Source organism: Boleophthalmus pectinirostris, unplaced genomic scaffold (genome assembly GCF_026225935.1).
Source record: "Boleophthalmus pectinirostris isolate CB_2022bp ecotype Guang Dong unplaced genomic scaffold, ASM2622593v1 HiC_scaffold_4, whole genome shotgun sequence".
Classification (NCBI taxonomy): Eukaryota; Metazoa; Chordata; class Actinopteri; order Gobiiformes; family Gobiidae; genus Boleophthalmus; species Boleophthalmus pectinirostris.
This window is the reverse complement of record NW_026571353.1, coordinates 16,353,060-16,377,253: the sequence shown is the minus strand read 5'-3', so window position 1 is coordinate 16,377,253 and position 24,194 is coordinate 16,353,060. Positions and strand designations below refer to the sequence as shown.

The following is a 24,194-nucleotide window of genomic DNA, read 5'->3' as shown; positions in this document are numbered from 1 at the left end:
CTAAACCCCTGAGAACAAATGGCCTTAAAATGTGTTCACTCAGTAAGAAGTTGATTCTCTCTCTGGGCACAGCAATGTTTTTGTGAGTGCAGAGTGAGTGGATACTGACTCTAAAAGGACACAGTTGTGCTTAGTTTATCCCACTTTCATGCACATCATTTACCTCATAGCCTTTGTCTTATCACAGAGATCAGTAGTGGCATGAAAACTGAAATCCTTTTTTTTTTTTTTTTTTTTACAAAATTCAAATCATTTTTAATGTGTACACTTTAAAATGTTTAAACATCCATCTTCTGCTCATTGACAGTCCATTTATATGAATTGCATTAGTTCTAGTGTTATTACTCTACTATAACCCTGTATGGTACAAAGGGAAATATAAATAAATCCTTCCAGTGTCCATAGATTCATGTCATCAATGTCCATGTGGCTTTGGCAGTTTTTGTTTGATCTATAATTTGCTAACTTCCCCCTGAAAGGCAAAAGGGTGAGCTTATTACAAGTGTTCAACGAAATCACGCCACATCTTTCATCAGTGCACTGTCATTTAGCCTCTCCATGTAATTGCGTAACTCCTTGGCGCCCTCTAGCTCCACGTCTTGACACACCCACTTAATGTCTTGGCTATGGCTGCTAGTCAGTGTGCTCACAGCGGGGTAGCTACTCTCTGATGGAATAGTGGTAAATGTAGTAAATTTCACTCTCTTCCTTTTAGTAGTTGGAGAGTCCCCTTTGCTGTCCTTGCCCCCAGTGTCACATGTTCGGTGCACTTGACCCTGGATGTTTTTCTGTGCTGTACCTCCATTGAGTAAGTGGCTCCCTTCCTCAAGCCCACTGCTTGAGTCAATCATGGAAGTCTGCTCTTCTTGCTGAGGGGACAAACTAATCTGACTTTCTAGAAGTTCAGCGTCATTACCAAGCCACACCCAGTCGTGAGAATGGTTCATGGTCTCTTGTCCTTCAATTGAAAGCTCCTTGTGGCGATATTTCAGAGTATATGATATGCAGTTGATGAGAAACACCAAAATGGCAAGGCAGAAGACCCCTAAAAGAGCATACATCCCAATCTCCAAGTCTGTAAGTCCTCGCGCTGTTATAAGATCATCCTCTGTGTTGCGTCCACGGGGCAGGTCCACTTGAGCAGGGAAGTCTGTGAAGTCCCCCTGACTGCTATCATCCGAAAGCTTATTCCCATTGGGTCGGCGCATAATTGCACTTTTTGTGGTGGTAGCTCTGCGTAGCACTCCATCTTCCATGTCGGAAATAGAGCTGCCATAGTAGAGCGTGCCAGTGCCAGTCCGGTCCTGTGAAGGCCTTCCTCGAGCCTCCATTTCGTCGTAATCCCTGCTCCTATCATCACGCCCAAACTGCACCCGGATGTTACAGTTGCCTGCTGCCAAAACACTGCGGCGTTTATATTTTTGACACATCTCACAAACTGTCATCTCCACCCTGACCAGCAGTCCTTGACCCTCAGATTCAGTAACAATAATGGGCCACTTCCACGAGGGGTCTTGGTGCACTGTGATCACCTCCTCGTCCAGAGATGTGGCAGTGAGGATGAAGAACTCTGAGTTGTAAAGGTCCAGGGGAGCAACTGAGCCATCACTGAACTGCAGCCAGGCACTGATCAGGGCCTCCTGGAGAAAAAAAATACACAATGGAGAATGTAAAGAAAAATAACCCAAATTATTTAATTTTCTTTTCAAATTTCAAACATATCTTTAAATCATTGGCAGCAACACATCCCACAAAAAGAACAAGAGCAACAACAATTTGAATTCAATGTCTGATCAACTGGTATGTTCCAAAGTAGTACTACTATGTATGTATTACTTTGTACTATATAACTAGCCACAAATACAAAGTGCGTATATCTGATAACAGAAGGTTGAGCCTGAATGCTCATCCATGACCCCATAATATATTCTAATCACACAAACAGTTGCATTTTGCTTCAGTCAGTTTAGGGTCATCTTTGGCCCAAAGAATTTGACTCCTTTGTGTAAGCTTCAATAGCTTCCTTGGGAGTAGATTTGTGTGAGCCAAAAGTCTGTAAAAGAACACTGTGGCTCTGTGGACAATAAAGTTCACAAGGTAAAACACAGTCCCCATAGTGTACCCCCAGTGTAAGATGCACATAAACTGAAATGACTCCTGAACACAAAAGTTAACTTTTTTCAGATTTGATCAGATTAAGCTCTAATGGTACACATAGAAGCAGAAGGCATGGGCAGACTTGCTCTGTTATATGCTTTTGTTACCTCATTGTTTAAAGATTAAAGAAGAGGAAGCTTATATAGAACATTAAACATGGCTCATGTCAGGTTGGATTTCCTCTGGGGACATGCTGCAACATTTCATAATTTGGCTTTAATGTTTCCACAGGACAAATCCCTGCAGGCCTGTACACTATATATCTCCCAGTGACACAGAGGACTGCAGGCTGCCTCTTATCTCCACAGTGTGTAGATATAGCTTGGATAAACGCCTTGTTGTCCTTCCACACTTAGCAGAAGAAGAATGTAGAGAGCGTGTGGGGAGACTTGGGGACAGAGCTGACGGGCAGATCAAAGCACTAAGCTGACACACGCGATGAGGCTTAAGATAGGACACTTCACTTTGGCAGAGGAGTTGTATTCTGGGTAGTGGTCACGTCAAAAAGCAAATTTTGTTTTATTTTACTTTGTGAAAATAGCACAATATACACATTGCTAGAACTTTCAGTAAGTATTAGGCCCATTGTAGATTAACAAAAAATTAATACATGTCTATTGTATGCTGTAGCAATATAAGTTTAATCTACAATTCTAAATTTAAAAGGTACATTTAAAAACAAACTCACTTTCTAGATGTTCTTACTTGATACAGACCTGCTTTAGACTTGTGAGCACCTCCTGTGTAGCTGTCGTGGCCAGTATGGCTCGGTTACTCCCTGTGCTGAGCTGGAGGTTCATGGACAGTCCAGTCACCAGCTGGACCCCTAACTCTGTGATGCTCACTTTGTCTTCTGCCACTGTTATGGTCTTCTCTGCCAGGATCGAGTCAGACAGTGGGGACAGCACCTAGGGCAAAGCCAAAAGAGCACATTTTTTCATTTTTATTTGCATTTCCCCTAGATTCAGAGGTGACAGTTCGGCAATAACATCTGACATCTCTGATATAATTACCACTTCACCAGCCCCACAATGGAGACCTGATCTATTGTATAGGCTGTTCATGAAAGCAATTTCATTTCCTGTTCTCAACTCTAGCGACTCGGGAGGCCTTTCCCAGGAGAAATTAGCAGAAATGGAAACTATAGTTCAGAGGGAACACCATGAAATCCTTACAGGAACTGAATTTTTCTCAACAATAAATCCATGTTTCAAGCACCAAATAAATCTCTGATAGGATTGATTGACATGTTTGGCCAATTATACATTTATTTACCATGGAGGTAATTATTTTTTGCTGTTGTTGGTTTGTTAATATGCTAATCAAGTGACTCTGATGAAAAGTTATTGGATTTTACAGGGAAAAAGCATGTACAGTATATCAGCTAAAGATGGGTGTTATGTCTTTATTAATGGAACAATGATTGTGATCCATCTATAAATTACATGATATGTATTGATTTTATTACTCATTTGAATCACACTAATCTTTATTAAATTACCTACACAATATTAATAATGGTATAAATTGACCTGCCCATACCATGCCTTACACCCATTATACACATGTATAATATAATACACAGTATTATAGTAAAAAGGGTGTAAGTAAATGTCACAGGAGAAGATACTGCACTTCACTGGGAGGGAGGACTGACAGAGGACAGCTCACTCTAGATTCCTACATGACACATTCAGATATTCATCCCTTTCTCCAGCTGAATCTAGTCGATAAAACAGAAGGGCTGCTCTGCACATCCCACTGCTGAGAGCCCATCTCAAAAACAGTGGCACTCAAGACTGCACCTGTCTGAGCTGGACAGAGGCAGTGCAGTGGTCCCAGTGCAGACATCACACACTGCCCCTGGTTTCACCTTCATGGTGAAGAAGACTCTACAAGTCTACATTTTCTTTTATGTTAAATCTGGGATGTTCACAGCTGCTCCCCAGTAAATATGTTGCTTTCACATTGCTCTTCTAATTTGAGCTGACTTAATGTATTCTACAATACATTTTGGTATGTTGTACACGTGACCTAATCTATGCGCATTGTGACTTTGCTGTTAAATGTGCGCATATAATTAGGTGTAAAGAGCCTGCTAAAACATCTCTTATTATATTTTATTGTAAAATGATCGAGTCAATGTGCATAGAGCAGTGCTAATTTTGAAAAAAAAAATGGATTGGGAACATCAGGGAGCATATCCATCCTAATTTTAAACTCCCCCAAATGTTCTGCACACAAACAGGAAGACTTTTGTTATTTTCATCCTAGTGATGAAAGAAACAAAACATTTCTGAAAGATAAATGTAAAATGTGCACTTTGACCCACCTGTATAGAGGTCATGCCGGGGCCTCTGCCCGCCAGAGTCCTCCTGTCAATGAGCTGTACAATGTGCTCGTCCTCCACTTTGAGGAAGTCCCATACAAGCTCCGTGATGTCTACTTGCCAGTCACTGCCCAGCATGTAGCTGCTCTGTCCCCGCGTCTCCGACTCGGCCACAAAGTGCGTAAGGATCCTCACCAATGCATGTTGGTATTGTAAGGTACAACTGCGACCACGCTTGTCTTCATCCTCCTCATCCTCACTGTCCCTGGCCGCTCTGTAAGAGGAGTACGATAAAACAAATCCAATAAATATCTGAATATTTGCTCGATGGCTATACATGTTTCTCATTTATCTGATTTTCATTAAAAAACACAAACAATGCTACTGCACAGTAGTATGTGCATGAAAACAACTGATGCACTAAACAATGTCCAGAGAGTTCAAGGGGAAAAATTATAAAACATCCTTGAGCTTTGAGTTTGAGAGGTTAATTCATGATTATTATTTAGTCATCGTTCCTCAATTATTCTTCTTACCAGAGCAATTAATCAGAGATGTAACCCCCAGGATCAAAAGAAGAAATTTCTTATAGGTGGATACTGTTGATCGATTGTACCATGTGAGAGTCAAATCACAACAACAAACATTTTTGGGGACAAGGCTGCTCTACAGTGACTGCAGACATTGTTGTTTCTGAAGTTCTCATAATAATGAAGCTGGGCTAATTAAGCCTGGATATCAGTCCAATCTCGAGTTCATTCTTCTTTTTTAGTGTGGTTCATTCAGCGACGAGAAGCAGTCTGTCTGGACTGTGAATGTGCATACACCTGCTTATTGCTTACTGAATAGCTTTCTTGATTGCTGTAATGGTTGCTAGCAAATCTAATTTTATTACTGGAGGTAATAAATCAGCCCGCAGAGGCTCTATTTTCACTGTAGGAAATTGCCCAGAGAATGACAAACTAGCTTTAAATGCTTGTGTCATAGTGCTACTAGGCTATCATTACATTTGCACACAATTGTTGTATTTGCAAATTTAGAAAAGTACATGTCTCATCTTATAAGGTGGTGGAGAGAAAATACTGATCCTTGGGCTCTAGTGTCTCTTAAGTGTGCAGCAGGACCTATACAAGAAACTAAATCCAAAACACCATCACAGAAGATAGCTTTATTTCACTGCATTTAACACAGTTAATAACTGTTTCCTACATAACTGAGGCATTCTTACTAATTTGTGAGACAAACAAGTAAGAATTTATTTACTACATTCACCTCTTCAGTCCTCACACAGTTCACACATTTTACAACTTGACAGTACATTATGCATATTAATATGGATTTTTTTGTATGGATTTTGCTGATGCTGATGGTAAAGTCTAGCCACTTTAGCTCCAGTACAAATGGGAGATGCCATTGCATATGCAGCCATCTCCAAATCTAATCTAAGATTAACCTAATAAACAAATCACAGTCAGTGCAAAGAACAAGCTGCATTTTTTTCTTTACGCTCAGTTCACTTTGAAGCAGCTCTGACTTCAGAGGCTACATAAGAATGTGTGTGTCATGCTTATTTCTGTTGTGCCCTGTGGAAAATATGTTGTTCCTATTTTGGATTTCTGCAGCATTCTAATGTCAAAGGTCATTTGGTCAAAAATAAAAACATCATTTATAAACACAGGCGGCTTTGTGACAGTTTCCCCCAAATTTGTACTGTTAACATATAAAAAACAAAAGAGACTCCACAGATATGCATAAGAGTGGCTAGGCAATTTATTAATGATAATGTACTGTGCTATTGGCTCAAGCACAGTGTAATGTCTTTGATGCTTTGTATTTGACAACACTTAGTGAAAAGAGGTGAGACGTGCCGGCACAGCATATTCCAAAACTCTCTGACCTTGCAATAACAGACCAGATGTCTGCATTGTTGTGCTTTGTTGCCACTGTGTGTCCATAATTTTCTGAACCTAATGGAGAAAAGGCCCTCAGCTTGTTAGCTGCTCTTGGGCCTATGCACAGAGGACCACTGGCTGTCCTCACCACAGGCACAATGTTGGCAAGGTCATGTCTGTTATCCCCCGATAAACAAAGCCTGGCTAAAGACAGGGAAATAAACACAAGTATGTGCCGTCAGCAGCCATGTTGGCATGTGCTGTGACAGTGTGACGGGGCTGTCCCTGCTGATAAAGGCGGAGCACACAGCTGGAGAGACGTATAGAGACAAGGATGATGTTCACTGAATGCTGTCCCTCTGTCACTCAGAATAGGACAGAGCAGATAATTAGAGCAGCCATACTGCTGCATGCGTGGGACGACCAAGTCCAACCAGTTCCAGCAGTAATTACAGCAGGTAGACTGATAGGGGACTGTGGTGGTGGATTTCAGCTGTTGCAGGCCAGTGTTGCACAGTGGCATTTGTCAGAGGTGCTGATGGTGATGAGGCCCCTGGAGAGAGGTCTGACCCACAGACAGCTCTAATAATGCTCTGCCCCACTCACAACACTGTAATGACAGCACATGTGCACAGGTCAGCCATTTTGTTATCACCTAGGCTGTCACTGAGAGGTGTTCGCTCACACAACTTATCATTATCTTATTTAAAGCTCTTGTGATTGAAATCAAAAGTATCACCTGCAATGGCCTCGCTTCAACCTTCAACACAAAACAGTGGAACCATGACAAATAGAAGGGGTGAAATATCCTAGTAAAGTGTAAGTTGAGGGTACCAGTAATATTTTTCAGCATTCCGTTATGAAGATTCTTTCACCAAAAGCCACATACCTGCACATGGTACGATAATACCTTTCTGGTGTTATTGCATGGCATGATAACATACACAAACAGTATAGCAGCAGAGTGTAGTGTTTACCTCTGAGTGCTGGCTGTAATAGGCACCCTCCAGCCTTTGATCTGACTCAGCTCTGTGTCGGAGACCTCCATCAGAAGGGGCAGCCGAGGGATCCACACGCTGAGCTCCAGCTGAGCACTCAAATATCCATAGGTGAAGTTCACCATCATCCTTACTCTGCCCTTCATCTCCTTCCCACTCACATAGACATAGTCACATCGGCCTGACACCTGCGGGCCAGAGAAAATACTGTGTAAAAGTGCATATACACACTGTTGATTATAAGACTTGTACACTGTGAATCCTGTGTGGTGACTGTAGTCCTGCTTTGAAGAGATGAAAGCCTCTATTTGCTCCTTGCTCTTGAGAAGGAGGCAGGGGGTAGCCAAGATGCCTTTGAACCTGAACAAACCACACTGCAGCTTGATCTTCTGTTGTTGTTTTTTTTAAGAGTGTAAAGACAATCAAGGCAACTTTCCAAAGCAATCTTGAGCTACATGACACCATCTCCCAACTGATTATTTAAAAATAAATTTCACATTCTTTCTTGTGTGACTGTCACAAGATGATTATAACTCCCCGTTATAGTACTACACAGATCTCTTTAAGCAGATCTATTTAAATAGTCCAGGGAAATGTCTTTTTACAACTTAAAGTAATGTCTCCATAGTGGCACAGTCATTCATCACAGCAGCAGCAGGATGTCCTCTGTGAGTTGGAGAAAATCTGACTTTTCTGTGGCTTTATGTGAGTTTCTTACCCTTCACATCCACTTAACCAAGAAGTAAACATGAAATACAGAATGAAATGTGCCTATATACTATATACTTGTGTGACAGTTTTGTAGATATGGTCAAAACAATGTTCAAATGTTTTAGATAAGAGAAGACATTATTATTCTGCTAAAAAATAATACAATGATATATTTACCAATGTGGAAAACAAATCCAACACCATTATCTCTGCACTGTTGTAATTATATACCACTTCTGTTACAGTACTTACTACTCACTGCTGCTACTTCAAGTCGGATGCACTATATATTGCAATCAAATCAGTTCAATCAGTGCAATTATCAAATTACAAAGCCTGCAATTATTTAAATCACAGTATCGTGTCTTTTTAAAAGAACAATTTAATTGTATCTGCAAATCATTACTAATATCTGAAATTCATGGAACTGTTGTACTACTATCAGTTATCAAGAACCCTACTTTTAAAACATATATTGCAAATTGCAATCATAAAACTTGTCTCAAAAAAGATTCAGATTAGATTTTTTTTTCTTTTGCAAAAATTGTGCAGCCCTAACTTCATGATATTTAGAAATGTACCAATTTTAGACATAAAAACTTTTTGCAAAAACTTCTTATGCAAGGAGAGCTCTTAGTAACTTTACGATTCAATTCAGACTGTAACAACCATTTTCTCTGGATATTTATCATAGTACTACCATAACCACATGTAAATTCCTCTAAAGCTTTTCTATATTTCAGCACCACATCGTGAATCACAGTGGATTTGTCTGAGCTCTATGTCTTAGTCTAAGGGATCCCTATAGTTTTACAGCAGGGGATTCTTCAGGACTAGATCAGGCTTCAGAGAACTTCCATGTTAACTAAGGACTGCATATGCCAGTCCTCCAGGGTGCACACACTCAGGATCAGTGGATACTTCTTCCTTGTTAATAAAGCTGAAGAGTGCACAGACATACAGTACATAATAGGAGATTGGTCACACACAGTGGAGCGTAGTATTGTAATACAAAATGACAGCGATGCGTAATGAGCCTTTTGAACATTTGTGTGAGGGCGGGCGAGCAGGAGGGGAGAGGTAGGGCTTTCACAGGCATGACAATAATATATAGCAGAAGGGGAAGTGGAAGTGAAAGTACATTTGTCACCCCATTATCATTGAAGGGAAAGTACAGAAACACTTTAATGAAGCATAGAAAGTGCTTTATAAATTTATAGTTTATAAATAATTATTCAGGCTTTATAACTATTCATTTTATACCTAAACCTAAAAGTAGTTACTACGTTTGAATCTACTTAATGAACTATTTGTTATTATGAATGAAAGTCTTTATTAAGGCTGCAAATAGTGCAGTTATGATCAAGTTTATCCAAAAGTACTTACTTAGACAAACTTTATTAATCCACAAGAGAAATCACTTTTACACAGTAGGACACACATCACAATATTATAAGAATAACAAAGAGGAAAAAATATAAATGGTAATCATATATTTTAATTAAGTAACAAAAATATCAAGAGACTGATATCAAATAAGGCATAATTATATAAATGTATATGTATAAGTAAAAATAAAGTACAATATAAATAAGTAATAATAATAATAATAATAATAATAATAATAAAAAAATCATAGTCATGCTCATCAAGGAGAATGCTGCTAATTCCACTGTGATTACTACAAGTAACTACTTTCACTTGCTCTGTTTCAACATTTACTATTACACAAATCAATACTAATTACTATTACACCATTTCTACACACTTAACATTCTTATATCAACAGTATAAGAAAATAATTTGTGTAAATGTTTGTAGTTACTGCCCCCTTCTGTGGGATGTGTTTGAACTAATGAAGATGTCAGCAGAGTGCCTACTACTTATCAGTCCTCATTGTTCCTCTCCTTCACTCTTTACCCCTCGCTCCTCTTCGTCTGCCCAGACTCAAGTGTCTCTGACAGTTCTTTAGTCTGCCACTTCTCCCACAAGTTTTACAAGCTCTGGGATTAGGCTGGCATTAGACTTGGGCCCACCTGACTGGAGCCATGGGCGCCTAATTGACCAGATCTAAAGCTAATCAATATTATGTACGCAGGATGCTAGAGCTGACAATTATTTTCCTACCACATCCGATCTTGACATTTACACTTCAGGGCCTATTTGTCAGAATGTAGGAAATGAGTGCACATATTGTTCTGGTATTTTATGACAGAAAAATGATGCGCCCATAGCATTTGTTCAATCTCTTCCTCCACAATAGACACAAGAAAATTCAGAAAACTTAACTGCACATTCTAGATACCTTCAGGCTAGTACATGCTTTCATCATCATCGCTATGGAAAGTCTATAACTGATCAATAGTTGTTAAGATATAATGACAACATTGTTTTTTATTGTGTAAAATTAGTAACCCAGTGAAAACCTCATCGGACATTTTAGACTTAGACTTCGACAGACTTTATTAATGCACAATGGAAATTACTTGGACAGAGTCACTCGCACATCCCAACATAAGAGAAATAAAATAATTTAAAAAAAAAACAAGAGACTGGTGTTAAGTTAGGTATAATTATATAAATGTAAGGAAAAATAAAATTAAAAAAAATCAGCTATATACAAGAGGTCGAAAGAAAAACTGTGTAAAGGTGATATGATGATTAAGAGGACATAGTGTTATCTGTTACATAAGTGTGAGCTGTACAGATCTAGGGAGTATTATCTGATACATAAGGTGAGTTGTTGTACAGGTGTAGGGAATATTATGTGTTTTACTTTACAACATGTGAGTACACAGGTATTTATTATTAATGTTTACTTCTTGCTGAATCCCCAGTTTTACATTAAATAAATTAGTCATGTTAATAGATATGGTCCCAGACTAAAACTAGAAAGGTTAGAGGGGGCGGTTCTTGGAATGTAAGGTTTTTACTGTGCTTGTGCATACTGAAATTCTTACACTGTACTGTAGCTGACAGCTCAGCCATGGTAAATGTACCTAAATATCCAACACAGAGTTGGTCTAACACTGCTGTTGTTTCACTGTTTCTTTTCTTGTCAAGTTGAAGCAGAGAAATGAGCATAAATGTCTCTTATCTAAATGCACTGAGGATTTTTAGATCAGAGATATTTCAGATATTTACTCAAAGATTTTCCTTTGAGATAATTATTAGAAGAAACATTGGTATTATTTTGTAGTCCCATTGTGCTCAGAAAATCTAATATGCAGTCAGAGTTATTTTGTAGACACTAGACAATGCATAACAGGGACTCAGGGAACATTGAATGGACAATGTATTTGTCTTTTTCTATAGTGTGTCATGAATAGAACGTAGTATATTTACAATAGATAAAAATTTGTCAAATTGAAACCTCACAAATATTTGTCATACACATATGAATCCACACAACAGTTACCCGCTGAAACATCTCACAGACAACACGTGTGCTCATCCAACTCATCAGCCCCATTGCTCAGATGCTAAAGCCGAAGCACTAACCAATTAATGTATTTTCTGGATAACATGACTGGAACTTCATGTTCACTTCACAAGAGATTCCAAAGGAGCAAATTAATCCCAGCAGTGACATTACAAGTGAGATAAACATGTTTACAAATAATAAGACAGCAGTGATCACAGAGGTGCACTCTCAAATGTTCATTTGAATTAATTACTGTCTATGTGCTAAATGAAACACAGAGCACACGTTCAAATCCTCACATCATGGAAACCCTGCTGTGTGCTGTTTGGTAAACCAGATATTCATTAGGCAAACCACATCAAGAAGCCAATCATTTCCAGTGTTTATGGAGTTAGATTTAGAAAATGCTCATAAATGCCTGTCTGCAGTAAAGGTGATGCTTAGTCATGGTGTTATGTTACTGACCTTGACCACATCTTCATCAGTGGACACACATGACACATTCTGAGACACATCTCTGAAGGAGGCGTCCACTCCGATTGTCACCACTTTGAGAGGGACAGACACAGTTTTCCCTGTGAGGATGGCCGTGTTCAGGATCTCCGACTCCTGAAACAGAGAAACAGAGGCAGTTCAGGAGTATACACAGGACTGGTGACTGTGGGCAGCAGAGCCCTGTGGAGAAGATTGGAGTTTTATAGATGACCAGCTGTGACATGAGACGCCACTGCAGACTGCTAATGACTGACGGCTCCTGGATTCACATTGTTCAAAATGTATGATTCACCTATTCGCACCAAAATCAGATACATCACTGTGGAACAAATGGCAACAATGCAAACAATTTACTTTAGTAAAAATAAAATGTAGGTTAAATTAAATGCATTTTATGCTTATTTTACTCAATAATAGCATAATGGGATTTCATTAGATGTACATCATAATTTATAAAATTATTGTGTATAAAATGTATTCTACTAACATACTTTATAGGTAACTGTAGATAATTACTTCAACCACATACACACTGAAAGTACTGTATTGCTGCTTTACACACATCTGCTGAAAATATAGTGCTACTCTATGGGTTGCACTTCATCAAACTGCAAAGTATAATATTTTTGTGCTAATTACAACTTTTCAACATTAATTTCACTGCTATACAATCTGCGTTGTGTAAGAGATAATTACCATGAGCCTCATTTAGTCATCAAAATGATAGGTTGGTAGAGAATATTTAACTTTTAATTGACTCACACGCAAAGCCAAGATACTACAGCACATTAAGAAACATTATTCACAGAGCTTTTCATTGCATAGGTTAATGTAGTCATTTCAATCCTCTCTGTCCCCCTGTGCTTTTAATAGAACCTTGGCAGAAGACGACTCCAACTGTCTTCTATGTAAATGCCCCAGGAAGCTCAATTTACACAGACAGGTTAGACAGGAGCACACATTATTTCAAACATGGAGAAGTGGCAATTAAACGAGGTTATATTTAAACATATTATAGGCCTACTAACACTGTTACGATGCTGAGTTATCCTGAAATGCGACTAACACAGTAAATGCATTAGCAAATGACCCAACAGACTGCAAGGGCTCCCAAGTTGTAGCAGCAAAATTTAAAATAAAATAAAATACACACATATACGTTGCACATGGCACTAAGACATGTGTAATGTGGGTACCTGTTTGTATCCGTGAAGTTTGCCTGTAATGTTCCAGAGTATGGCATTAAATCTATCTCCATGGAGATAACCCATTAGGCCAAGTTACAGGTCAGATGTGATAAAGGCATTCTGCTGTAACAATGTATGTTTTTCAGGGTATTTTGAGCACCTCTAATGTAATAAATGCAAGACATAACTGAATCTCTTGTATAGGCAGCAGGTGAGAAAAGAGTTAGTGTATCTTTATTTTTTTTCAATATCTGGCTAAATAAATAACTGCAAGTGCAGTCACTGATGTACATGTTAGAATGGTGTTTGAAGAAACGGTTCTTTGGTGATGGAACCAAAGCAAGAGTGAGTGCCTTGATATTACTGCATTTTCACATTTGCAATTGAAGTACACACTATTATAATCTGCCTCTGACTATAGCCTTTACATTTGTGTATCAGAGAGAATTAAGTTTGCTTGAATGGAACCCAGCTTCATACTTGCACCAATTACAGTCCTTGCTGCTCTGGAATATGACTGTTATTTGAGCCACAGGATGGAATAACAAATACCTTCAAATCTTCAAATGGGTTTTTATTTCAGTCGCATGGTGTGTGACAGTATTATGCAGAATTGTATACCCAATGGTGGTCTGCATCTGACTTTCATATATTAGTTTGAATGGGAGGATTGTGTGGAATTAATTTAATCTTTTGGCTTTGTTGGCTTTTCAGAACTTGATTACATGGGCTACTTGAGACTGTTGGAGGCAGATGAAATTAGACCAACAAATGCTTGATAAAAAGAACAATGCAACCTTCATGCAGATGAACCCACTGATGCAGAAATAACTGCGATAAATGCCAAAATTAGCATGGGGGGGTTGCAAGGCACTGAGCTATAGGTCCCAAGATTATTTCAAGAAGTATTTCTAAAATGATGACCTTGAGTTATTTTTGTTGTTGTTGTTGTTTTTGTTCAAACAAACAACATTAAAACTGTTTTAACACACTGCAAGTGGAGGTAGCAAGTTCGTTGTATGGTTATTTTTGGGGGTCCTGACTTCTCGTCTTGGGTTTAACTGATTTATTTCTGTTCTGTTTAACTGAGTTATTACTGTTTTAGTAATTATTTAGGCTAGGCATGGGCCAATATGGATTTTCTGAAATACCAATATCTGACATTTGTTTGGACTTTTAAAATCCACATGAGGTCCACAAATTTAAGTTAATTTCAAATTTTTTTGTTTAACTTTTCACTTTTGTAAAAAAATTAATAAAATAATAATAATAATAAAATGTATTTTACTGGAATATACAATTTTTTACTGTAACATATAGCCATATAACACTGTATTTCCATTTTTACTAATTGGTCTGTTGAAAAAGTGCACACAAAGAATGGGGCAGTGCCAAAATAAATAAAAAAATAAATAAATAAATAAATAAGAATATAGGTATCAAGTACCCACATCAGTCGATAACAATATCAAATAATTGATATTGGTATCTTCTGATACTGATAATGATACTGAAACCGATATATCACCCATCCCTAATTTAGGCCAAATAGTTATATCAGATGTAGTATGACTGTTTTTAGAATCCCGACACTACTTGATTTCATTTGCTGGCGTTTGTGTTTTCGTTACTCGCCACAGTCTTGTAGATAGGAGTTTGTCTTTGTCCAATAATCTTGAGCTAGAACTGCCTGTCCGCTTTATCAAGGATCTCTCTGTTAGCATTCAGCGCACCACCGAGCCTGGTAATGCGCTGGGCCCTGTAATTTCTGCCTGTGTCTCAGTTGGATCTGAAAATAAGTGAGATTTATGGTGTCAGGCTGAGTGACACGGGCAGCATGAGAAGTAGCCAGGCGGGAGTGTGCGTTAGCTATAGCCTCCGTTTCTTCTTCTGCTCTTCAGCCATTTATCCACGTCGTGACCCTATCGTCCTGACAACCACCACAAATTAACAGGTCAAGCTCAGAGAAGCGTGTCAGGGAAGAGGTTACAACATAAGAAGTAGAGACACCAGTGAACCCAAAATGCAACACAGATGTTATATGTTGTGTGTTTACCCATGGTTTGAGAGAATTGATTCTATTTATGTGGTCTTTAAGGTCTGTCAAAGAAAAAAAAAAAGTAATTCTGACTAGTTTGTGTTCATATCCTTCCAGTGTTAGATCTAATAAGTCTGGAGTTTATCTAACTGTTAATACAGTTACTGATCTGGTATAACAATGTCTTTTTCATATTTTCCCAATACAGCTTCAGCTTCCCAGAGTTTCCCAAGACAACAAGACTGTACAATAAGGATATAGCATGGGAATCCTTCATTGACAGAGAGGTTTATAAAAATATTAATTGATTGAGAGATCAACACTAAAACTAGTATTGATATTAACTTGAACTGGTATCCATTTGGAAGAATTAAAAAATAAAACAAAATGGACACATGGAAAACTTAAACTACAATTATTCTGTGTTGAAAAATAGCATTAAATTGTCTAAAAATTTGTATCAAGCTTTTTTCGTGGTATCAAAGTCAAGTTTGAAATTTGAACAAGGAGAAAACAGCAAATTTACTTTAGAACTTTAATGTTTAACTTCATTAATGCTCTAATACATACTCACACACTGAAGACTAATTAACTAAATAATGAATACAAGTTGTAACAAAATTATGTTAAAACTACACAATTGCTGTTTTTAGTTTCCTTGTAGCTTACTTAAAACGTGTCAAAAATATGTCCGCCTTGTCAGTGACTTGCAGAGGTTTGATTGATGGCTTCTCGTCACAGATGAGTTGCTTTATAATCTTCAGTGTCACTCCAAGATCAAATAGCATGAATAGCAATATTTAGCAAGCCTGTCAAACTTATGTAAAATTCAGAGTTGCATTTTCTGGTATTTGCCAATATAGCATGTGTGATCAGATTGTAAAGTGACCGCGAAGTGTTGAGAATAATATTTTCTGTGGACTCACAGACGTTGTCCTGCAGCTGTGAGGCAGACTAAAGAGAGAGACTTTTTTTTCATCAGGCCCCTTTCTGCAAATTGCGCAATGCTGTGTGCCACTTCCTCACTTATTCCAGTGGGTTTTTAATTGGCCAGGAGCGAGAAACATGGAAGAGAGAGTGGGAATAAAGGCCTTGGTAGCCCCCATGCCGAGCGATACATCACGGCATGACAGCGCATTGAAGTGCAGGGGATGATTGTGTGAAGCATACTGCCTTTTAATGAGGGTTCCTCTCTGTAGCAGCGTCTCCAACAATGAACCAGCACTAGTGTCCTAGAGTTTGGGGAATGGACCAAACACCAGCATGCCCTCAATGGTCATCCCTGCTATTTGGGGGGTAATTTCTAGCACAATTGTAGGACTAAATCAACTTATTGCTTGCTATTAAATTGTACACCAAAGATGTTTTAAAAATAGCTTTACAGTTTATGGGGGTGGAAATTGGAGCCCATTGAGAAACACATGAGTGCAGGGGCAGAGTTTGAAGTGTTTATCCTTATATCAGACCAATCACACTGCTCCAGACCTCTTCCCCCCTCATTCCCTCCTTTTATTCTTCCAGGCACTGTGTAGTTCAGGAGCTCATGTGATATGTGACTGTGGGTGAAGAATTTGGGTGTTTAAAGAGAGGGAGAGAGATATTTATCTTATTGTATGCAGTTGCATTTATGTATTGTCAATTCCCCTGCTACCACTTGAATGTTCTGTTATACAGGTCACAGAACTGTTTTTTCTAATTAGAATGTCATAGCTTTTGGTGAAATTTGATCAGGATACTCACATCATTCTTCACTTAGACTAAGGATAGGTGGTTGGCTTCTTAAAAACCTGTAACTGTGCCTGTCTGGCCTGTCAGATGTAGATGTCTTTAGCTCATTAAGTTGGCAGAGGCTGCTCCAGGCTCGATTAGCTCAGCAGCAGCTTTGATAGTGGATCCGCTCTACAAAGTGTCAGTTTAAAAGCCACAATAATGAGGCATCATGCTGGGATCACATGGACAGCAGCAATTGTTGCTTTGAAATTAGGTGATATGTCAAGGGCCATTTTAGCATGACTCAATTTCAATAATTTGACAACACAAGTGAGGAGACAATTTTGAAGCAAAGTGCTATTTCAATTAGACCTTGAGTCTATGAAGGGGCAGGGCAAAGATGAGCATTGTGTTCTTCATTTCTGAAACATAAACAGAATTCGACTAAGTCATTATTATAAAAAGATCTCCATTTAATAAGGCATAATTAAAAGTAAATGTATAAAATCACCATTAAAGGTGCATTAATTAACCTTGCAGGTGGAGTGCTTGCTAGTTATTGCTTTTAAAGGAATGTGCCACAGGATTTTTTTGTATTAAATCATAATTGTGGTTGGTAAAAAAAAAAAATTAATGCCATGCATTCGGTATACTGTGAGTGGGCTTGCACTTCCATAGATCTAGCCATTAACTTGACCTGGTAACACCTGCTTGACTCCATGAAATTAGAAGTATATTATGTAACATTCCAATCAAAGCAATCTCCTCTGAGACAAAGCACATGAATGCCCCTGTACTGTAAAGTTACAAAAAGCACCCATAGTTATTGGACTAAAAATATTAAATAAAAAACAAATACACAATATCATGTAAACACTTGGTTGGTAAAGCAGTATTTTAAATATTTTGTCCTAGTAACTAGAATATAAGAGATGAGTATATGGTGGCTGTATACCAGAAAGAATCCCCCCATTGTGCTCAGTGGCAGTGAATTGCATCTCACGCAGCGCAAAAGAGATGAATAAAACATGACTGCATGAGGAAGCACTGTATTATAGCTTTATAGGACAATTCTCTTGCAATTCTCATGAATGGTATACCTGTAATACATCTAGATCAATGGGTCAGCAGGGAGGAGCATGTCCTTGGTGAATTTGAGCAGCTCTCAGGCCCTGCTCCAAAAAGAATCAAGGTCGACACAGGGGACAGGAGAGTGGGTTGGTCCCAGCTCTGTCCATGGGGGGAGAGATACAGAGACATGACTAATGCTGCAGAGGTGCAGAGCCATGTCCTACTGTTTGGCCTTTGAGTTTGGGTCCAAATGAACAGGAGGAAAGAAGCACCCCAACCGCAACATTGGACACAGTTTCAGCCCTGTATCTCTGATACTGGCTAATACTGGCTAATCGATCAGAGAGCACTGGAGCATGGTGCAGGCGAGCTCCAGGGTGACCTCCTGATCTCTGTCTGATTTCTGCACTAGGATCTGATCAGATCCATACTAACAGCTTAACTGGGCTTATTGAAGCTTGATGCCTCCAGACATCAAATCTCATGATACAGCCACAAAAGTTCACACACTGCTGTTACATTTGAGTGAGACAAATAAATATTTTACTAAAGCATCAGTTAGGCAAAGTTCAGAAGTTTAATGGGTCAATGACCTCAACAAGAACAATTTTATATTGAAAAGCTGGAACAGACAACAAAGCCCTGCATAATAAAGTAGAAGATACTGGATCATTTATACCTGCATATAACTGCAAAACAATATGTTTTTTTACAGTGTGCTTATGAAGATTTTACACAGTTAAACTACATGCAAACACTTTGCCCACCTCAATTAGACCAACTGCTTAATCACTGGCTCCTAAACTGCAGATTCTAATGGATTAGCTGCTTGTTTTCCATCCATCATCTCCTTGTTGTACATAGAGCGAGTTAGGCAATCTGAAAAATGTTTGAGCTATGCTTTGGTGCCACTAGACTAGCACCACTGCTATTTGAGAAGCATATCTTTTTTCATACAGGTTCTACACAGTTTTACCTGGTGCATTTCAGGATTAGCTGGCACAAAGCTGCTGCCTGCCTAACTATACACTTGATAAATGAGCGTCCACATTTCTATTGCCTAATACAGAAGCTGTGCCTTTGCAATGGTATGGAATGGGACGGAAAGGAGGTAAAATGAAACATTCATTGGAGGATGTTGATAGATGACTGTATCATGTGAGAGCAGAAGTGGCCTGAGAAGGGCTGGGGTGATGATGTATTGTTTAGCGATACATTGGAGCGTTGGGTGAATGTAAACGGGCCTCTTTCATTCCTCCTCATCTCAGTGGCAGTGGAGGTTTGCGTGGCAGCGTTTGGAAGACAGATGAGTGCAGATATGATGTATGCCCCCGGCCTGCTGCACCCTCTCCATCACAGAGGCATCCTGGGTAATGATGATTAGGCTGGTCCGTACAGCGGCGTATTACTTCACCATGCTAAAAGATAATGGACCCAGAGCCTCCTACTGTGCACCGGAATTCACTCACGAACTTTCAATTACTTACTGGCTTTGGAATCCATCTTTAGGTGACCCAAAAACACAGTGGTCCCTCACACTTATGAAGGCACAGGCCATTTGTCTGCAGTGTTAATGTATTATGCATAAATGTTTGTGGGATACAAGTGTGAGAAAGGCAAGGGAAGAAGGAGAAGGGAGGGGCCTGGCCTATGTAACTTTGCCCTCTCTCTCAACACCTTTTTTCAAAACCTCTTCTCAACACAGGATTTCATTTTTATAAATTAACTGAGAAAAAAAGCAATAACTTTGCATCTGTATATTCTACCTGTAAAACTACAGATAATATTTTCAAGAGAAAGGGTTGAATAGAGGGATTTCTGTGACCACTTCAAATGATCATATCTCACCTCTTCCTCCAAATATTCCAGTTCAGGTGTACATTTGAAATAATTGCTGTATATGCAGAAGTGTAGCTTTCTAGTGTAATTGGTGACAAAATGAGTATCTCAGCGGCGAGCCCAGAGGAGGCAGGTGAGTTTGTGACAACACACAGGAGGAGTCCTGTTCAAAGCAGAGCTCTGAGCCCCACACAGCTCTCCTGAGGTGTCACTATGGCACTGCACATCACTTGGCAAATGCAAGAAAAGAGGCTTTTTATTATAATCAATTCCAAGAAGACCTGCGTAATTTAGAGATCCTGTAAATGGACAGGGCAGAAATGAGCAGTCATCACAGTAATAGGACCTAAACATAATCAAAGCAAAATAAGCATCCTATTACTAATAGTCATTAGTGTTATTACATTACAAGCTCTGGAGACATGGTCAACGATGGATCCTTTCTCTGTTTATCAGATTATTTCTGGTCACGACAACACCACAGTGCAGGCTTTTTCATTAAGGGGAAACAGCGTTGAACTTATTAGACTAATTAGTGCTAATTACAGATGAAAGGATTGTCTGGAGCAAAAGCACTGAGCCGTTGTGTCAACAGATGCCTTCAGCAAGCTCGCTTGGATCTGCCCTCATGATGTGATTAAAGAAGATGGGAGAATTTCCCCGATGTTCAGCCCTTTCTCCTGCAGCTCAGTGGCACCCCCCTCTCCTGCTCAATCTGCTACAGCTCTGCACACACCCACAGCACTGGACTCAATTCAATAAGTGCTGCACCAACACAGACACTGGAAGTTTAAAAAAATATGAACAGAAAAGTACAGGTTGGGAGGTAATTTTTTTTCTGTAGCATTATATGTTTAAAATTTGGCAAACAGCCTTAAATTCTGTGGTTGAAGAAACTATAAGACAGCATTTAAATATGCAAAGTAAAATTGTTGGGAGTCAAACTAAGTCCAAATCAGAAAGATTGAGTAAAAGAATAATAATTATAAGGGAAGTGTTTAGTTCATTAAACACCATAGAATTTGCATCTGAAGTTTGAATTGAAAATCTGAACTTTGTGGTTTAGTATAAAAGGACTAGATTATTGGTTTAAAGAGTTGTGATAAATAAATTTTTTAAATTATACTTTTTTTTTTTTTTTAAATCTCAGATCATTCAAAATGTGTGAAAAATGCCTATGTGAAATATGACAGGGAAAAAGTACCTCCCTTGGCTTAAATTTAATTGCTTTTACACAAAGTAGAGACATCCTTTCCTTTCCCTATTTCTATCTCTTCTAAACTAACTTTGAACACTCCACTGCAGCTCCAGTCTTATAACCGCTTTTCTGAAATCACAGTTTGTTTGGTGTTAAAGTGTTGACATTGGAGGTGGTGCTGGGGATTAGCTTGTGTGCTGTGTGTGACAACAGTATTTTTACATTACCTTACTGTTTTTTCCATCAGCACGCCGCATGCTGCACTGGGAGGTAGAGGAACTTATCTGTGGGCTTTTCATGCCACAGTGATCCCGAGTAATCTAATTCAGCCTGCCTCTTTCTCGCCTGTGTGCCTCTCTCATATTGGGGCATGCAGATTGTATAAAAAAAAATAATAATAAAATGTTTGCAAATTTCTGTGTGCGTGAGGGAAACCAGCAAGGAAAAGAAGCCAGTAGAGAGAGTTGAAGTTAATGAGTTAAGAAAATTGCATGTATATGTATTTATCTTGTGCCTTAAGTACTGGCTTAGAAGTCAAGAGGAAAATACAGTGAAAATGAACAATGACAAGTGGTGTGAATAATAAAGATAGTTCAGGGTGGGAGCAGGTGAAGATGTTATGTGTTAAAAATAGGAAAATTGGGAAAGTCAGAGATTTGAGTGAGGGGCAGATCACAGCCATTTGTCACCTTCAGGTGTTTCAGTCCTGCATCATTTAGAGCAAACTGTTGATGTAAACCACAATTTTTAAAAACACACACACACAAACACATCGTTTCACAGATTGTGTAGTGATTCTCAGACTTTTCACACTAAAAACCACCACCACTAGATCGAACCAGGTGTTTAACGTGACATATTCTAGGTCTAAATTAGGGATGTAATACTACTATGACTTCTCAATTTCGATATATATTTTTTGAAACAAGGAATTACCCAAAGCAGGACAAAAATGCAGATTACACTAGACTCTAAATGAAGGAAGTATTTAAACCACCTGAAAAAGCTTGCATAGATCTCCTCTATTGTAACGTTGCCATAAAGGAAAGCCTGCATGCACAGTGGAGTGGTGGATGAGGTCCAACTCAATAGGGAAGTTTCTGAGCCCGTATGACTGAGGTTTGATGTACAGACATCAGAAGATGTCCAAATGCTAACCACAATACTTGACAGGACATAAGACAGACATTATTCTGCATGACTAACATATAAACCAGGAAACCTTTTGTAGGAAGTATGAAAGAAATACACCAAATCAGTGCCTTTTGAAACCAGTTGAAATATCACTATCAAAAGGTTTAGGTCATTTGTTGAACCTGATCTTTGGCAGTGCAGTATCTGACATAATAGCAGCTGCTCCCCTGACTCAATAGACAGGCTCTTTCAACACAAAAGAAAATCAAGGTGAGAAAGAAAATATCCATCCTTTTCTACACAAAGAATAGGCCATCTGGATCTGGACACTTCAACTCTTCATCTTTCTCTTCTGCGAGGCTTCTGTCTAAATTATGCCAGCCCTAATTGATTTAGCAGAGTTTAGCAAATAATTGTAATATCCGGTTAATTGAGATGGATTTTTGCTGCCATAAAAAAGGCTGCCTGATTCATGGTAAGCTGTAAAAATCCCTCTTCTGTGGAAAATGAGTCAAATTACGTGTGAGAGGGGAAGCAGACACTTCCAGAGCTGATTGATGATACGTCGAAGCGGAGAGTACAAATTCTAAAAAAAAAATAATAATGTGGCCACAGAAACAGGTTATTGTATATTCAAAGAAAATTGTGATGTGTATATTAGCAATATGTGCAGATAACTACGGGTTTTAAAATCCATAGCAAAATTGGTTTATCTGGGACAGATGTACAAAATAAAAGTAAATATACATTTTAGGTATCTGTCAGTTTTACAGTAGATTCTACTTTTTAGCTTCCGTACATGTTTAGAGTAGGTGTCTGTACTTTTTACCCTATTATATTTTTCACTAAACTGAAAAATAGTACTTCTCATGTGATTTGAGTTTTTTTTTTTTTTTTTTTTTTTATCACATTTGAAAACTGGGAATGAAACACAGGCGGCTTAGAAACAATATTTGGAAAAACTGCTCTTATGCCATCAATATTCAAACTGATACTGTATTTCGCTCATACAAGAAAGCAATTGTAAATAATTTGTAGTGAGAGAGCTTTAAATTCCTCGAGTCAGGCTAGTTGTTTTAGGTGTGACATAAAAGGATCAAAGTAGAAAGTGGAACAATAGACAATGGCTTTAAACACATATCTTCAATTAGAGCCAGAATGGATTAGTAGGTGTGAGGCAGGAGCAGCCACCCACGAGCACCTTACATCTCCAGTGCTACAGGCACAACTGTGAGAGAAGAACTGACACAAGAGACGAGCTTCACAAAACAGATGACAGAAATAGAAACAATCTTGTAATCAGTATTGATGTGGCAGAGCCTCTTTGTCTTTAGACAATGTCTGTTTCTAGTTTTTTACCCTGAAATTCTTGATCTAAATGAGAAGAGACATTCACTGGGTCATGAACGAGCAGCAACGAAGGAGCAGTGCTCCCAGTGAGAATAGCTCTACAGTGTAACATGCAATAATACAACTACTAGTAGATAATGTATACAAGTTATTTAAATAAAATAACATATTGATATAGATTGTTATTTATTTTGTGCACATATTTTATATACATTTTCATAATTCTCTTCTGACCTGTGTCTGGTTGTACTTTTAAGTTGAACTGTCTGGTAATGTTCTAGTTTTAATCCTTTTAACACCGTGGTTCCCAGCAGGAGGTCCAGAATCTTGTATCAGTGTCAGAAAGGTGTAAAGCTTATTTTGAAATATTCCATACAGTTAAATTGTAAACCGAAGAAAAAGAAGAGTATAAACTGAGGCAGTAAACCCTAACAGTTAAATGTGATTTAATGGTTTGCTTTTGTAGCTTTAGTGAGTCTACACAACAGAGTAGCAGTTGTGTCGTTGAGGGAGACACACAGCCCGCGGCTCACCCGCAGGCTTATAGGACTACCTCCACACTCCATCTGTAACCTGCTCTTATCCAGCCCAGCTCAAACACACCACTATAGGCTAGACTAACAGCCTATTTATCAACACAGCGGCTTCTCATTTTTCTTTA

General features: G+C 38.7%; 1 protein-coding gene across 1 annotated transcript in view; it reads right to left on the bottom strand.

Annotated features, from left to right (window-relative positions):
- Positions 1–214: 214 nt before the first annotated feature.
- The window catches only part of si:dkeyp-14d3.1 (transmembrane protein 132C), an 83,141-nt gene continuing 59,161 nt past the window's right edge, over positions 215–24,194 (bottom strand). Inside the window, exons 5-9 of the mRNA XM_055161643.1 lie at positions 11,977–12,120; positions 7,356–7,564; positions 4,490–4,760; positions 2,874–3,065; positions 215–1,640 (exon numbers count right to left, since the gene is read on the bottom strand). Coding sequence (XP_055017618.1) covers positions 516–1,640; positions 2,874–3,065; positions 4,490–4,760; positions 7,356–7,564; positions 11,977–12,120 — 1,941 coding nt within the window. The 3' untranslated portion in view covers positions 215–515. The remainder of the gene's footprint in view (positions 1,641–2,873; positions 3,066–4,489; positions 4,761–7,355; positions 7,565–11,976; positions 12,121–24,194) is intronic.